Source organism: Natator depressus, chromosome 22 (assembly GCF_965152275.1).
Source record: "Natator depressus isolate rNatDep1 chromosome 22, rNatDep2.hap1, whole genome shotgun sequence".
NCBI lineage: Eukaryota > Metazoa > Chordata > Testudines > Cheloniidae > Natator > Natator depressus.
This window is the reverse complement of record NC_134255.1, coordinates 4,403,538-4,421,534: the sequence shown is the minus strand read 5'-3', so window position 1 is coordinate 4,421,534 and position 17,997 is coordinate 4,403,538. Positions and strand designations below refer to the sequence as shown.

The 17,997-nt window shown below is 47.3% G+C and overlaps 1 protein-coding gene across 3 annotated transcripts in view; it reads left to right on the top strand.

Annotated features, from left to right (window-relative positions):
* The window catches only part of KIRREL3 (kirre like nephrin family adhesion molecule 3), a 738,745-nt gene that overhangs the window by 581,295 nt on the left and 139,453 nt on the right, over positions 1-17,997 (top strand). For all 3 annotated transcript variants that reach the window (XM_074936864.1, XM_074936865.1, XM_074936866.1), the window contains exon 7: positions 11,006-11,111. In XM_074936864.1, the coding sequence (XP_074792965.1) occupies positions 11,006-11,111 (106 nt within the window). The remainder of the gene's footprint in view (positions 1-11,005; positions 11,112-17,997) is intronic.

Below are 17,997 nucleotides of genomic sequence, written 5' to 3'. Positions count from 1 at the left end.
TCTTTCCCAAAGAATTGTGAGAGAATGTGTCTGTCCTTTTGGGCACAAGGGGGCAATTGGAGGACTACTGGCATGCAAGGCGTGTAGCCTGTGTCCTCACTACTGGCCCTAGAGGAAGCAGCACCTGGGCTTTAGCCTTTACCCCTCACCCGGCCAGCTGGCCTGGATTTAGCAGCACTGAACTCAGGTGAGAGGGTTCTGTGTGTGGACAGGAGGGGGATTAGGGACAACACCCAAGTAAGAGTCCTTGCTAACTCCGCAGTGAAACATACCTCCAAGTCACTGAAGCCAATGAGTGCTCAGGGGCTCAAAGATAGGCATTTGCCTTCCTGAATCGGTGCCCAAGCCCGTAGTCTTGATCCTGTTCATACCAAATAATGTTTGGTGAATGAGATTATGCAATATATGTGTATATGTGGACATGCATGTATGCACTCCTCCCAGTTGGCTGCCGGCTGGGTCAAGTCAATTCAATCATTCAAATTAATTGCAAGCAGCCAGGAAGGAATTATAATTGTAACTGAGTAGCATTACATTATGGTGAGTTATCATTTATGTAAATGTCTTTTTAAAAATATTTGCAGGTGTCTCCCTTTGTTACGGGGAATCTCTGGAACATTACTAGAGCATTAGAAAGCACAATCCCATTTTTGACAGGAAAGATCAAAGACTTTTTAATTCATTTTCTCCTTCTTCTTTTTAATCTACATTTTTTAAGTGCAGAAGGGAGCCCTGCTCCTTTTTCTACAAAGAGGCTCCTCTATAAATCCTAAACACAGCTACTAAACCATCAAACAATGGGGAAGCTACTAAAGAGAAGTGTGATTCATACTTAACAAAGGAAGGTGATTAGCTGTTGTTGTATAACAATGGGGAAGTGTCAGGACACCTGCAAATGAATTAGGAGCGCGCTATATATCTCTGAGCTGTTGTGTTAGCACATCTCATTTATATTCCCAACTACTCTGCCTTTATTGCCATTTGAATTGCACATTTTTAAATGAGATTAGGGTAAATTGAAAATACTTGTAATTTCCCATCATAATTTCCCATCAAGGAGGCAGGTGGCTGTGCTCACAACAAAGCAGGGAGCTGGCAGTGTAAATTCTGCCCACCTAATGAGGTGGGAGCCTGGTGAAGAGAAGGTAGCTCAGCATCCTGCTTTGCTGTCCAGATATTTATTCTTCTGTCTTACTCTCTTCTGTCCCTCTGAGATGACCACCTCTCTGTGTGACCTCCCCACTCCTATGAATCCTGCCAAGCTCACTCACAGGGGCTAACTCTGCCGCTCCCTTGTTTTGCTTCTCAGCGAGCTCAGCCCAGTGAGGTCCTGCAGAAAGGATGTCTTCCTTCTGAGGTGAGCTCCGCACAGCTCTGACTCGCTTGGTGTGCCCTAAGGAACCACCAGGGAGAGCCTGGAGCAGCATCTGTCTTACTTTGGACCCAATCCTGAAGGCACCAAGGACCAGCAATGCCTATTTTTGCAGGAGAGCTTTCTTCCTCCCCAGCCTCTTCTCTGGCGTTCAGCCCATTGTGGGTGCACTAGCCTCCGCTGCAGCTCTTATCACTGGAAAGTGCTGTCGGATGGGGGCTCAGTGGCTTAGGTGAAATGGATTGTTCTTGTAATACCGCCCTCCTGGCTGGGTCAGCGGCAGCAGGAATTGGACCCGGGATCTATGTTTCTAAGAGTATAAACCTCGGTTGTCTGAGCTAGTAGCTCATTGCCTGCTAGGTATGACCCAGCCACCAGTAGGAGACAGAGCACCACCCCAAGAGGAGCACGGAGAGTGCGTGTTAGCCAGGAATCTCTGATGTTCTATAGTCTGGGGTCACACAGACGCTCACATTAAGATGAGCCGAATGGTCCCTTCTAGCCTCATAATCTATGAATCCCCCTGGGGGGGAGGGTCCTCCCAGCTCAGGGCCAAGGCAAGACAGTACAGTGGGGTGGGGGTGAAACATACTCATTCTGTACCTGTGTGTGGGTAGATGGAGGTGTGACATACCAAGGTACAATCTAGACTAACATGTCACCCCTGCCCTGCAACCTTGGGTGCCTTTCAATGTGTGGCTGAAGTAGCTCCCATCTGGAACATTCACAAACAGCCTCTCAGCATACAAGCCCTACCCTGAGTATCTGGGTATAACTGCAGCCTGTCAACCACACTTGGGTTACACTCTGGCTGTCACCAGCCTGGGTTATACTGCAGGGTGACCCCAACACACCCCCAGTCCCAGATTTCCCCCCAGCATTGTATGTCCTGTGCTGCCCAGCCCTCTCCTGGACCGTGCAAAATATTTTAAGTTCATTATTCCTTTACGGGAACAATAAGCCAGCTCATTAATTCAAATAGTTATTCAGACACTTCAATTTATGCACACTGGATTAGATAAAACAGTAAAACAAGTTTATTAACTATAAAGAGAGATTTTCAATGAATACAAGTAATGAGGCATAACAGTCAGAAATGGTTACAAGAAAAATAAAGATAAGGCATTTACTAATACCTAGCTTAACAAACTGTATCAGATTCAAGCAAAGTTTCTCACCACATGTTTTCAGCAGTCTTCCTGGCCGAACCCCCTCCCCCATAGTCCAACGCTTGCTACCTTTTTCTCTTTAGGTGCAGTGAATGCGATAGGCAGAGAGAAAGGGGTGTCTTGGGGTGACAGTCCCCCTGCTGAGAAGCATTTCCAGCTGGGAGCAAGGCAACAAGCAGGAACTCCATGCTGTTTCTTTGCTAAGATGTTTTGCCCCAGTCCCTTCCCTGCCCAAGAATAGCCACTAGCAGATAATGATCTATTAGCCTTGTTTACACTTGGCTGAGGCATCAGCTTCCCCTCTGTCTCCAAGGAACTGGTTTAGCCACACCCTAGACTTCTCTGGAAAACATACTTTTAGTTGTGATCTCAGTTTATGTTTATAATTTCACACACAACACTGCTATGTGCATTTTGCTATGACATTACTGATCAGCAAATTATGAGTTTTTAAATGATACCTCAGAAGGCATACCTTGGACAAACATTATTACAATAGTGTCTTTTAGGGTGTGAACACAGGGGAATAGTCGATCATAGGAGGATATCATTCTTCAAGGCTGTTAACTTTTCCACCACCATGAAGTTAACTGAAAAGCTAAATTTAAAGAGAGAAGCTAGGGAAAGCAGCTTGTTGGATCCTTAAAGATGTCTCATTCTTCATCTCCAAATTTCTGATGGGAATGCCAAGCTGGGGAGCATCTTTCTTGTGTTGTCGTGCCTGGATATCCATCTCACCACCATCTGTTCTGTGCTGTGTGGTTCAGCTAGCCTGTCTGTATCACACGAGACGAGCACTTGGGTTATTGCACATGTGAGAAACGCCCATAACTCAGCGTCTCTATAGATGCAGGAGCCTGTTCATCACAAGGCGGAGGGGAACTGGCTGCTCTGGGAGTTTTTCAACAAACCACTTTATGGCTTCTCCACTCAGCCTACAGGACCAGCGCACCCTCCAGTGTACCTCTGCCCGGAAAAGGTGCCCGACTGGCATCCCTGGGAATGCAGAGATGGTACAGTGTCAATGACAAGTTCCCCCTACCAATGTTCCTCATGGAAGTCCCACAGATATCTAGCAGGGAAAGGGTGAGCACAAACCAAACTCACCACGGACACCCGCTGCAGAACACACCATGCAAACAAGCCCCATTCTGCGCCACTCTAAAGGGGTTTTGTGTTTTCCTCTTCGCAAGCGAGGCAGGTATCTCATGAACAAATGACACCCCGTTGGATGACAAGCTGGTGAGCTCCGAGCAACGAGACTCTGCTCCCACCTCCTGGAGACCTGCCACTTCTTTGGGGACTGATGCCCCTGACCACCACCACTAGCTCTGCCCACTCTGCTGCTTAGCATTAATGAGAGGCAGCTGTCAAGGTTGTCACCAAAAAGACTCCGCCTGCATATGGCCAGTGGAGTGCTGAACTGCTCTCTCTCTCTCTCTCTGAGCCCAGTTTGAAAGAAGTGTGACAGAAGGAGGCTAGAGAGAGCTAATGAAACATGAGCTAAGGGGAAGCAAACACAGTGGGTGTGCTAGCCACCTGGATCATAATACCTTTGTGATACAGTCAGGACCACTGGACGCCCTTGGGAGGGAGGATGGACGTTTCGGTTCATAGATACAAGGATGTGTAGAGTTGAAAGCCAAAAGGGACCATTAGATCCTCCTGTCTTCACCGGCGATAGAATTTCACACACTTACTCCTATACCGAGCCCCATATCTTGTGCTTGGTTAAAGCTTCTTCCAGGAAGGCCTCCAGGCTTGATTTGAAAACAACAAGAGATGGAGAATCCCCCGCTTCCCTTGGTGGATTGTTCAAATGGTTAAATCACCGTCACAGATTTGTGCCTAATGTCCAGTTTGGCTAAGCCAGTGGGCCTGCAGCCAGGACACTGGCATTCTGTTCCTGGCTCTTCCACTGACGATCATTCAAGAAGCAGCAGGGTCATGGCTTGAGCCATATGGGAGGACCTTTGGGGACTCTAGACTCCTCTGGCCCTTGTGCGTGGGAGCACAAGGACGGCGATGATGTCTATCCCCCTCTACAAGGGGGAAGCTCCTTATGCCCTGCATATCCCTACAGGGTGAGGAGCAATCCAGGCTTTACTCTCTCCATGCCTGGGGTGAAATGTGGGGTTAATAGCAGTGCCTCCCTCCATACAACAGGCTAGCTATGCTCACCTACGTCAGTGGGCCCCTAGGCGGCTACAGTTAAGAAGCTCCTTGGATGGAAGCTGCATCATTGCAGTGTGTTCCGATCAGCATTCAAAGGAAGCCAGTTTCCTAGGTTCAGAAGAATTTAGTCAACTGCTTCTCCCTTTGTTACTTTTCATGCCCTGCTGCCTGGTTCCAGTGTGATACACAAAGGCCAGAACCTTGCCCTCTGAGTGACTAAAGCTAGGCTCCTAAATCCCCACATTTAGGCACCTAAAATAAAAGCAGCCTCATTACCCAGGGTTCCCATGTCCCCACTCAAGTCAACAGGAGCTGTGGGAGCTCTGAAACTCGTCCCACTTCTAGGTGCCACCCTGGTGAATAATGGAGCCACGAAAGCTGGTGTCAACCACTGGTGAGTGTGCGTTACAGGTCGTTCTCTGTGCCAATGCCAGTCTGTTATAGCCCCAGCTGTGGAGCCTTGGCTCGTTAGCTCAAGCTGCAGCAGCTCATGCTTATAGCTCCGGAAGTCCCCTATTCAACCCCCAGTACGTCGGCCAGGAGGGCAGCTGAATGAGATTGGTTTGAAGGCTGAGACCATGGCTGAGAGAGACCGCAGCTGGGATTCTCAAAGCTGCCTAGGGGATTTCAGCACCCAATTCCCATTCATTTTAATAGGCTCTTGGCATCCAAATCCCACAGGCAGCTTAGAGAATCCCAGCTGAGGTCTCTCTCGGCCGTGCCTTCAGACCAAAGGTGGCCTCCCCTTGGGCAGCATCACTAATATTTCCCACACAAGCACAGGTGCAATCCTAGAGCACTTGTACTGGTCTCCAATAGGGCAGTGGGAGAATCCCCTGCTTTTAGCAGTAGGTCCTATAGGAAAACAAGCTGCTAGTGGAGGATGAGGAATCTGTGCAGGTGGTGGTAGTGGTCAGCTGACTTCCCCTCTGTGATCGCGGCACATGAAGCTGGCTTGCAGAGGGCTGATTTCTAACCCCAGTGGAGGCTCCAAAGCATACAAAAGAACTGACTTTCTGGCCATGCCTATCCCAGCATCCAGATCTATCCCAGATGGATGTCCCCCTGTGGACCTGCCTCTTCACAAAGGCAGCTGTACCCTCCTAGGCCCGATTGAACCTCACCCTTACTGAGCTCTGAGTCGTGAGCTCCTTTTGTATTTCTGGGTGAAGCTTTTGTACTTAGATCACAGTGTAAGGAATCCATGTTCTATAAACAAAGTCACTACACCAACCTTGGACCACGGCCTGGATCCCTGCTGCTTCACGTGAACTAAACAAAAGCTTTTCATTGGAACTAGGAGTAGATCCCTTATCCTCTCTGTGGTCCAGACACTAGCAGGCAGGCAATGTCAGGCAATGTCACAGACACAGAGAAAACTAGGACATCACATTGGGAAATGCCTTGGCTTCCTAGAAGACTTGTTGATAAAGCCAAGCTCTATAGGGCTTTTGCTAAGCAATATGAGACATGTTAAAGTGGATCAGACCCAGGGTCCCTGTAGTCCAATATCCTGTCTCGTATAGTGGCCAGATGCTTCAGTAGAAGATGTAAGAACCCCACAGTAGTAGATGTGGGATCATCTTCCCCAATCCCGGTCTCAGTTCATTAGAGATCAGCTTAAACCCTGAAGCTTGGGGTGTAATAACCCTGTCATTAACTAAGTCTGGATAGTCTTCATAGCCATATACATGTCCAACCCTTCTTGAAGCTTTCTTTTCTTTTCTTCACCTCTCTTCTAAATGTTTGGTAGTAAGTATTTTAGACGCTTATCATATAAAAGGCAAAATACAGAGAGTATCAGTCTAAAGAAAGGTCTGTGACACCAGTTAGGACTTGGCAGGGATGATTAGGCTGATGAAAGAGAGTAAATGCCACTTTCAAGGTAATAGATGCACAAAAAATCATCATTACAGAGTGCAGTGTGAGACAGGAACATTTCAAAGCAAGACAGTTTATTCCCTTAAATGGGAGTCACAAGCCTCCGTTTATTTTTTGATGTGAAATGTCATGTCTGAGCTTGTATGTGGATTACATCGTGGTAGATTTAAGAACTCCTAGCCAGCAGGGGAATATTATCAAGTACCATGCAGTGTAGGAATGTGATGGGCACGGCTGGCTTGGAAAGTGCTTCTGGATCCTTTGGGAGGAAAGGCACTAAAGAAATGCAAAGTGATGTCACTGTTAGAGGAGGCCCATCTAACTAATAGGATGGTTCTTCTATTCTAAACTAAATAGGTTCTTATCCCATGCTCATCTCTGCAGCATCTGAGGCCCAGATCCTCAAAGATATTTAGGTGCCCAACTCCCATAGAAATCAGTGGGAGTTAGGCAAAGGTATTTAGGTGCCTATCTGGGGCTGAGTGCCTTCCAGTAGTGAAATAAGTGACGTGTCCACATGTGTGTCACGTGTTTGTCTTCTCATCCTCTCCCCAGGGGGAGAAGCGTGTTCAGGGGAGTGCTTTGTTTTGGAGGGGGCGGATATATAGCTGTTACTCTAAGCTGATGTTAGAGAATTGCAGATCAAAGAAATACACTTTCCCTTTGGCATGGAAGGTGGGAAGATTTGTGATGGGTCTTCGTTCCTGAGTGAGTTCATTCCAAAAGTCATGGGCCAACCCCCAAGCACACTCTGTCTCAGAGCTTTACTTTTCTTCCGCCAACAAAGGCTTGAAATTCCCTCTTCTCCAACAGTGAAGGCCCTCAAGATAGAGGGGCTCAGGTCAGTAGTGATCACTTTCTGTTATTATGACAGGTTTCAGAGTAACAGCCGTGTTAGTCTGTATTCGTAAAAAGAAAAAAGAAAAGGAGGACTTGTGGCACCTTAGAGACTAACCAGTTTATTTGAGCATGAGCTTTCGTGAGCTACAGCTCACTTCATCGGATGCATAGCATATTGTGGAAACTGCAGAAGACATTATATACACACAGAGACCATGAAACAAAACTTCCTCCCACCCCACTGTCCTGCTCGTAACAGCTTATCTAAAGTGATCATCAAGGGAGGGCCATTTCCAGCACAAATCCAGGTTTTCTCACCCTTCCCCCCGCCCCCCCCCACAGACACACATACAAACTCACTCTCCTGCTGGTAATAGCCCATCCCTCTTTGAAACCTCTCTTTATAATGCGCATGATAATCAAGGTGGGTCATTTCCAGCACTAATCCAGGTTTTCTCACCACCGCCACCCCCCCCACACACACACACCCCCCTCCAAAAACCACACACACAAACTCACTCTCCTGCTGGCAATAGCTCATCTTACAATGTGCACAGCAATAAGTGTGTGTGTGTGGGGGGGGTGGCGGTGGTGAGAAAACCTGGATTAGTGCTGGAAATGACCCACCTTGATTATCATGCGCATTATAAAGAGAGGTTTCAAAGAGGGATGGGCTATTACCAGCAGGAGAGTGAGTTTGTATGTGTGTCTGTGGGGGGGGGGCGGGGGGAAGGGTGAGAAAACCTGGATTTGTGCTGGAAATGGCCCTCCCTTGATGATCACTTTAGATAAGCTGTTACCAGCAGGACAGTGGGGTGGGAGGAAGTTTTGTTTCATGGTCTCTGTGTGTATATAATGTCTTCTGCAGTTTCCACAATATGCTATGCATCCGATGAAGTGAGCTGTAGCTCACGAAAGCTCATGCTCAAATAAACTGGTTAGTCTCTAAGGTGCCACAAGTCCTCCTTTTCTTTTTTCTGTTATTACTTTCTGTCCACTGTTGGGTGGCTTGGTTGCCTCCAACCCATTGCCAGTGAACAAGTGTCTACATTATAAGATCACCATCCCCACTGGCAATCACTGGTACTTCTGCTGGCCTTTACACAGAGGCTGAGATCTGAATGGGCCTTGAAAACAGAATTCCCCAAGAGCTAATTCTCCCAGGTCAAGGGTGGGACCCATTAGTGAGAGAATGAAGGGAGAGCTGGCCAGCTGCTGAAGTGTGCAGGGCACATGTGGGGGATAAATAGAGGCCTTCAGTCTTGAGGGCTCTAATCCTGGGAATGATGGTGGCAACAGGATGGTCCCAGTGAGCCCCAGGCCTCCTGGGTTCTGTGCCCACCTCTGTGGGTACTTGCACAATTCACGTTTCCAATACTCTGGCCGAGTTTCCCTGTGAGTAAAATGGGGATCACAACGCCTGCCTCCCAGCAGGATCCTGAAGTGCTCCGAGCTTATGGGCTGTAAAAGTCCTGAGCCATTCGCTTTAGAAATGAAAGCAAGCTAGCAAGTCCCCCTGCTGGACCCTTAGCTGATTTTTGGTTCAGTGAATAAGTTATTAACATGAACAATGTGGGAGCATCGGATCTCGCCCCAGGCCATTAAACAGACCACTGAAAGTCTCCCTTGGAAAAGTCCCCATCCCACATGGCTTAGATGGACCCCACTGAAACCCCAGGGGCTGGTTTGCAGAGGTGCAGAACTCCAAGTAAAATTGATGGGAGCAGCAGTTGCTCAACACCTTTGTAAATCAGCCATCCGCCTCCGAGGCCTTGGATAGAGCAGAGTGCCATAGAGCAGGAGTGGATGGTCCGTGTGGTGTGGTAGTGGGCAAACATGTAAGCAGCAGATCAACATGTGGGCTCTGGGCCGACAGGAATGCATCCTGGCTGCTTGTTGCCTGGGTTCTGTGATTGCAAGAGGGCTCAGCAGCTCTAGAAGAGAAACACATTCTCAGCACACGTTGCACAAGTCTGGCTTGCTGCTTTGTGGGTGGTGTGTGCACAGTGTTACTAGGAGTGAATATTGTGTGGCTGTATGTTAGGGTGCGACACGTGTCTTTGTGTGGGCCCCTGTGTATACATGCCCAGGTTGTGCGTTTGTGTATGAGAGAGAGATGTGTGTATGCTAGTTTTTGTGTGTCTGTGTGAGCTGTGATGTGTGCAGTGTGTGCATATCTGTGTGTGTGTGGCTGTGCGTGATGTGTGTGTGCATTAGGATAATCGCTGTGCTGTGTCATTTAGCACGGGATGGTTCTAGTTTCTTTATCTGTCTTTCAGCTCTTTATCTTGAGTTGTCTCCAGCTGGGATGATCCCTGAATTATTAGCCTCCGAAGCCAGGGGTCAGCCAATGCCTCTGCCCTAGTGTTTGCCCAGATAACAGACAGGGCCAAAAACCAGGGAGGAGAGAAAGAAAAATGTCAGGCCTGAACTGGACTTTGATTGGCTGGAGGATCCAGTGGGCATCATGCCTCACCTCCCAGGGAGAGTGCAAATGATGATGAGCTACTGAGTGATCCATGAGTGCCGCAGATAGATAGATTGGTGATGTAGTCTGAGTACCTGTATGTAAGAGGCCTAACTGCCTGGGGTTCTTTTGCTAATAGTCTCCTTACAGAGGAGAGAGAAATGTAGGAAACGCATGGGGGTGATACGCTAAGAGCTGAGCTGTTTTGTTAGGATCCCTGAGGTGCATCCTCCGCAGCCATAGACAAGCAGCTCCTGATGGGTGTGTGGCCAAAACTAGGGCCGCAGTGTGATCCAGTGGCTAAGCTGGGGGCTGCCGAGACCTGGGTTGTCTTTGCCGTTCTGCTGTGTGACCTTGGATAAGTTAGTCCCTGCTCTGTTCTGTTTCCTTTCTCTGCCTCATCTATTTAGACTAAGCAGTTTAGGGTAAGAACTGTCTTGAACAATGTATGTGTACAGCCCCTTTCACAATGGGGCCTGAGCTCCTGCTGCCATACAAATAATCCTGCAATATAAATAACACATGAAGCCCTGAGGACAGCAGAGTGTACTTGTGAACTAACCCCAATGCTGCAAATGCCCCCCTGTGCTGCCTTTCACACCATCGTTGCTGAACTCAGCAGATGCCCCAGTGTTTGCTGGCACTTGCTCCATCCAGAGCATCCTCTTCAGCCCATCGCTGAGCTGATCTCCGGAACAGCAGGCTCTGAACCAGGTAAAGGCCTCTTAGTCCTTCTGTCTCTTGGAGCAAAGAAAGACGCCCCATGAGCCGCACTGGGGGTGGAAAGGCCCTGCACAGATTTGGGAGAGAGACCCTGAGACTCATGCAGCAAATAAGTGGCAGAGTTGGGAACAGAGCCTGTAAGCCCCAACTCCCCAATTTCTGCTGTGTCCCAAAGAGCACATGGCTTCACCAAATGCTTTGGGGACTCTGGACTTCTGGCGTGAAAGGGTTAAATCAATCACTTGGGTCACATACCTGCCAGTTAGCTTTCACCCACTGCAGCAGAAGGCATGGCAGGGGCTGAGCGATTCACGTTCTGTGGCAGTGAAATACACTTATCCATGTGACAGCTGATGGATTGTCGATGTCTCCTTGCAGACCCGCCTCTCGTCAACTTGTCCGTAGAGCCCCAGCCAGTGCTTGAGGACAACACGGTGAAGTTTCACTGCTCTGCCAAGGCCAACCCAGCAGCAACCCAGTACAGGTAAGATTGCCCACAAGGAGCTGGCCTCTGTTCATTATGGAGTCTGTTTAACACTGTCCCCTACTGGAGTCATGCTCATGTTGGTGTGCTGTACTGGCTGGCCGTATGGAGCTGCTTTCCGTAGCTTGCCTGAGCGCAGCCAGTGGTTTTGGAGCTGTTGTGTATTGCTGTGTTTATTACCATGGGTGGCTACACACTGGCAGCTGCTCTTGTGGTTGGATAAGCTGGGCTTTGCCCCAGCTGCACTGACCATGCGATGTATTAGCTGGGGTATAGAGCTACCACTACTCCCTCCTGGAATGGAATGGACCTGCTCCTGCATACCCATTCCCTCTCCTGGCTGAGCAGGGCTGCTGGAGCCAGAGAGGCTGTCTAGTGCTCCAGCCACAATCTCTCCCATTGATAGTGATGTTGTATGTTAATGGACTCCATCTCTGCATCGGCCGCCGGGTGCATTTTGCTGCACACACCAAACTCCTTGGTCAGAGATTCACTGGCACTTTAGAGGGGATTAGAGCCCTGGCAGCACGGTGGCGTAACCATATGTTTGGGGACATAACTATCAAAACACACACTGAATGAACAGTTTATTATGGGAGAATTTGGGGCTTGTTTGTTTTTTACAGTCTTTTCGAAAGATATAACTTCATTAGCATCTCTGGGCTTTTATTGCACTCTTGGTACCCATGGGCAGAGGCTGTTTAATCGGAACAGTATAAGGCAAAATGCAGGATCATTGACGGCTGCATAGCGTAGAGCGGTGGTTCTCAACCAGGGGTACGTGTCCCCTTAGGGTACACAGAGAGGTCTTCTGGGGGTACAACAGCTCATCTAGATATTTGCCTAGTTTTACAACAGGCTACATAAAAAGCACTAGTGAAGACCATACAAACTAAAATTTCATACAGACAATGACTTGTTTACACCACTGTATGTACTATACACTGAAATGTAAGTACAATATTTATATTCCAATCGATTTATTTTATAATTATATGGTAAAAATGTGAAAGAAATCAATTTTTCAGTACTAGTGTGCTGTGACACTTTTTTGTATTTTTATGTCTGATTTTGTAAGCAAGTAGTTTTTAAGTTTGGTGAAACTTGGGGGTACGCAAGGCAAATCAGCCTCCTGAAAGGGGTACAGTCATCTGGAAAGGTTGAGAGCCACTGGCGTAGAGTAGGGGTGCTCAAACTGGGGGTCAAGAACGGGGCCAGGGGTTCACTCAAGACTGGGGGTGGGCAGGCAATGTTTTTCCTCTCCTGACAGAATTTTTGAGATTTCAACATTTTTTTGCATTCCAAAAATTCAAAAATCTCAAATATTTTTGCAAACCAACAAACTGGAAAAAAAAATTATGTGAGGTCAATCAAAACCTTTCGTTTTGATCAAGTCAGTTTCAACACGTTTCATTTTTATTTTTACTTTTAAAAACCTTTTTAAAATTTAAATGGACTAAAATTTAGAATTGGAAAGTCATTTCAACTCAAACAACCAAAAGATATCAAAACGAAACATTTTGACAATTTCCAAACTTTTCTTTTCCAAAAAATTTTCATTTCAGGGGATTCATCAAGTTTGACCCTGTTTCATGACCACTTTTAGAAAAATTGGCATTTATTGGTCAAAAAAAAAGTTTCGTCAACAATTTCCCAACCAGCACAACTCACAACCGCCCTGCTCCAAATATGGGGAGGATCTTGGCCAGATCCAGCTAGATGGAGAAGGTCGCAGAGTCTGGGATCACAGGCCAGAAAAAGTTGCTAATATCTGGACAAGAGGTTAGAGAGGAGGCTTGGGAGCCAGGGCTTCTGTGTTCCAGTCTTAAATTTGCCAATTACCTTGGAGAAAGTCATTGAATCTGTCTGTGCCTCAGAAATGATACCCTCCTCCCAGGGGGTCTCTTAGTGGTAAATTAATTAATGTTTTCAAGAGTCAGGGTCACTTTTCTTGAGGGTCCATCTTGCACCGCAGCATCTAAGCTTATGAGTTTAAAAAAATCAAAACCTTCTAGCCCTTATGACTGGGTAGAAAATGCTCAGAATGTGACTGATTGCATAGTGGTGCTGTAGTGTCTGCCTGAATCTGTGGACAGCCTGCTACGATAGCTCTGGAAGAGGTGTGAGCAGACCCATTTATCCTAGCCGAGTGTTAATGCTGAATCCCAGGGGCACTGATTTAAATGGCCAGAGTGGGGCAGCATGAACTGTGGAATGTGCACGGGTTAGGGAATCAAGAGGCTCTGAGTTCTAACCGAGCCTTTCACAGTGTGATGATGAGCAAGTCCTTTCACCTTCCTGTCTCAATTTCCTCTTCCGTAGAATAATACTTCCCTGCCTACCACTTGCATATAACGTGTGACTTAATTAGCCAATGACTAATTACGGTACAGTGTTTTCCACCTGTGAAGTGGTATACCATAGAACCTTTGAGTTACAAACACCTCGGAATGGAGGTTGTTCGTAATTCTGAAATGTTTGTAACTCTGAACAAAACATTATGGTGGTTCTTTCAAAAGTTTACAACTGAACATTCACTTAATACAGCTTTGAAACTTTACTGTGCAGAAGAAAAATGCTGCTTTCCCTTTATTTTCTTTTAGTAGCTTATGTTTAACACAGTACTGTACTGTGTTGCACTGCTTTTTTGTCTCTGCTGCTGCCTGATTGTGTACTTCCGGTTCCAAATGAGGTGTGTGGTTGACTGGTCAGTTTGTAACTCTGGTGTTTGTAACTCTGAGGTGTTAGTATATAAATGTTACGTATTAGTGGTGTCATTAACCACTTCATTGATGATCAAAGCGTGTGAGAAAGGAGAGGGCCAATCATATTATCAAGATCTGCACAATCTGCTCCCATTGGTAACTCATTTTGGCATCGTGACGTAAGCAAAGGTTAGGGGTGGAGCCTGGGACAGTACTATTAATTTTTTTCCCCCAATCTGGTCCCTGTGTCAAACATTTTGAGATCATCAAAGGGTGCTGTAGACCTGCCTATTAATTACCTCATCATCCATTCTCTACATATGAGAATGGATGATCTAGTTGGGGATTGGTCCTGCTTTGAGCAGGGGGTTGGATTAGATGACCTCCTGAAGTCCCTTCCAACCCTGATATTCTATGATTCTGTGTGCTTCCCCAAACCAACCCAGGATAGCAAGGCTGGACTGGCTCCTCCCTAGGGATGCTGCATTTTGGATCAGTCCACATGCTGGACCTTGTGGTTCAACTCTTGTGTACCCTCAAGCTGATCAGACATATAAGAACTGTAAAGATAAACTTCCAGTTGAGTCAAATTTAATCTCAGAGATCCCCCTGGACATTACATGTGTCATGCATTTGAATCCTTTTTGGTCCCCTAGCAGAGCTGATGCTTATAGATGACAGAGGTCTCTCAGTTGGAGTCTTGACTCCAGTATCTTGCAAGACACACAATGTCCAGCAGGATCTCTCTCCTAGTTTCCTGAGCAAGACTTTGGAACAACCAGGGCATGGCTGCCCATCCAGAGAATCCCTCCCAGATTTTATATTGAGCCCAGTGCCGGCTGGGACAGGACTTTGGGAGTGTAGTCAGGGTGGTGTGCGTATCCATGAGTGTAGACCTGGTCAATAAAACTCACAGTCCTGGAATCTGAGAACTCTGCTGTTGGGTTGCATGCATCTGTTCTAGTTGCCACAAGCCAACATGTGAGGAGAGAGTAGGAAGAGCTGTCTAGACAGTGGCCAGAACACACCTCACGTGCCTGGAAATCCTGTGACAGCCCCATCCCTGGCACGTGGTGCTCTGTGCTCCGGCAATAGGGACTGTGACAGGATAGACAAGGGCGAGGAAAATGAAGACAGTGGAATCTGATTGCACGTGCTTTGAACTGCTTCCCTCAGTGCAAAGCTGTTGTATACACACCTGCTATCCTGAGCTGCTGGTGGATCTAGCTTTGCCGTGGAAAATACAGGGCGGTCAGTTCTGAGGGGTGCTCTGATGGGCCACGTGCTGGTTCAGAGGAGGGAAGTTGGGGAGCCTCTGTTTTAACCCCCAACCCCTTCCCCCCCAACAAAGTCTGCACCAACCAAACATCAGGGCTTCCCAAACAAACCAACGGGGATCAGCCAAGCCTAGCAATGTCTCTCAACTCTCTCAAGGAGAGTTTGGAGCTCTTGCTCCTGAGATAACACTAGGCGAACAGTGGAAGAGGGACAGAAACACCTAGTGTCCCCTCTGGCCGATGCAGGGAATGACAGTGGTATAGAAGAGATAAGACTCAGCTGTAGTGAATCCAAAGGATTTCTTCATTGAGGCTGCTGGACACAGCCTCAAGTCATGGAAGGGGCTGCTGAGTATGGCTCAGTGGCACCACCAGACTCTGGAAGGAAAGATACATAGTGAAACATCTCTGCCACAAAGAGTTTACAGTCTCAGTAGACAAAGGGTGGGAATGGAAGCACAGGCACACAGAGAGGAAGCAACAAAGTCGCACAGCAGGACCAGGAACAAAACCCAGGTCTCCTGACCACCGCTCCAGTGCCCTACCTATAGATCAGTGGGTCTCAACCTGTGCTCCGTGGACATAATCTGGGGATTATGCCTGAGGGGTCCATGAATGACTTAGATTGAAAATTGACTGTACAGAATTCAACTATATACACAGACAATAGATTCCCAAAGGGGTCCGCAAATGAAAAAAGATTGAGAGCCACTGCACCAGCCAACATCGCTTCTCTTGTTGGCCTCCTTCAGCATTGCAGCGGCTTTCATGTTCGCACCTGTACTCAGCTGCTCATCACTCCTCACTGGGTGTTACGCACACACACACCATCATTTATACTTTTACACCAAAACCAGGTCATGTTAACTGAGCAGCACCTCCGGGGACAGGTTATCATGACCTGCCTTCTGTCAGGTTTCAGAGGAGCAGCCGTGTTAGGCTGCATCCGCAAAAAGAACAGGAGGACTTGTGGCACCTTAGAGACTAAGAAATTGATTTGAGCATAAGCTTTCTTGAGCTACAGCTCACTTCATCGGATGCATCCAGTGGGGAAAAAAACAAAACAAAACAAAATGCATCCGATGAAGTGAGCTGTAGCTCACGAAAGCTTATGCTCAAATAAATTTCTTAGTCTCTAAGGTGCCACAAGTCCTCCTGTTCTTTTTACCTCCTGTTAGACTTTTACAGCTTAATTAGCACAATCGAGTGTGCTGGTAGCAGCTATTCCTGCTGGCTGGAAATCTTGCCATCAGCGCAATAAAGCAATAATTGCATTCCTAGTTACAAAGAAGAGTTATTCATTTGAGAAGTCAGTTAATGTCAAAGATACAAATAGCTCCGTTTTCTTATGTATGGTAAAAAAAAAAAAAGATGAAGCACATGCCAAGCTGGGAAAATAACTTTGGTGAACTTTCCCAGGAGACGTTACACCATGATGAATTCACTCGCACAGTCAAAGGGAGAACAACCCACCTTGGCTGAGTGACAAGACATTGGCCGCAGCCTGACACAACCCCAGAGCTCAAGACTGCTTGAACTAGCCTTTTCCTCAGCTTCAGCTTAGTGCAGCTAAGGAGGGGTTGCTGAAATGGCTTTATGACACCTTTGCATCTCAGTGGCCCTGGGGCACTCAGTGCTGGGCTAGATTCCACTCACCACTGGTGCATGTTAGAGCAGTCTGAGGGCTGCTCTAATTTGTATTGTCTCCCAATGCCCCAGCCTGTGGTATCACCAGGATGCAAGGGATGCCCAGCCATGCCCCCTTTCCTCTGGCCAGGCCCACTGCACTGGCCACAGCATGCGGTGTGTGGCATAGGAGCTTCATTCCATTAGGGACTGTCCCAGGGCAGGGGCTGAAACAGGTTTTAGGACAGCTTTGCTCCCTTGTAACAGCACAAAGAGCTGTCCCTCTGTTCTTTAATCGCCACGTTGGGTCTAAATATCACACTCCTGCCCCATTCCTGTCTCCTTCCAGTCATCCTCCCTGCAGCTGCAGCACTGGTTTCCTAGCTCCACTGCTTTCCCTTCCCTTCTCTTCCCTTCCCCCCCACCTCAGCGCCATTCGTCCTCTCACCCTCCCTAGTTGTCTTGGTGTCAGCGTCTGCAGCTCTATAAAGCTCGCTCTCTCTCACTCAGTCCAAAGCATTTTATGCGTGATGGACTTTCTATACAAATTAATTAGTCATTTGATGGGTTGTATTTTTTGCATAGAAAATTGTTTTGTTGTTGGTTTGTTTTTCAAAGAAAAGGAGCCTGAAAAATGTGAGCACTTCATTTGTTTGGGTTTCTTAAGCTCCCTTAATGGATTAACATCACTCGAAGCTTTTTTCTCACCACAATTACAAGCTAAGGGGATTTTGCCACCATTCCAGGGCTTTCTTTCATCTAACAGCTATGATTGATTTAGGGCCTTCCAGTTTCATGCCAAAGAATCCCAAAGCACTTGACAGACTATGCAAAAGAGTCAGTTCTCCCACCGCTGAAATGCAGCTGTCTCTGTAGTGGAACACAGCAGCTGTCAGGACAGGACACAGCTGTTTAGGAGAGGATATGATGAAGAAGAAAAACCCCAATAATATATCCATTTGAAACTGTATGGAGAAGTGGATGGGCAAGAAATGCATTCCAAAACTGGAATATGACCTGGACCTTGCGGTTGATGGCATTATGAGGATCATTAATGATGGTAAGCAGTCAGGACTTTGACTTTATATCTCATCCAAACCTCAGTGGTCAAGATTTTCAAAGCGCTTGCGTATTTTGGGTGTCCAACCTGAGACTCCTTAAAAGGGCCTAAATTTTCAGAAAGTGCCTAGCACTGGGTCACTTTAAGGTGCCTCGGGTTGTACAACCAAAATCCCTAGTCACGTGGCACTTCCCACACCGCGGCCCCAACACATTGGT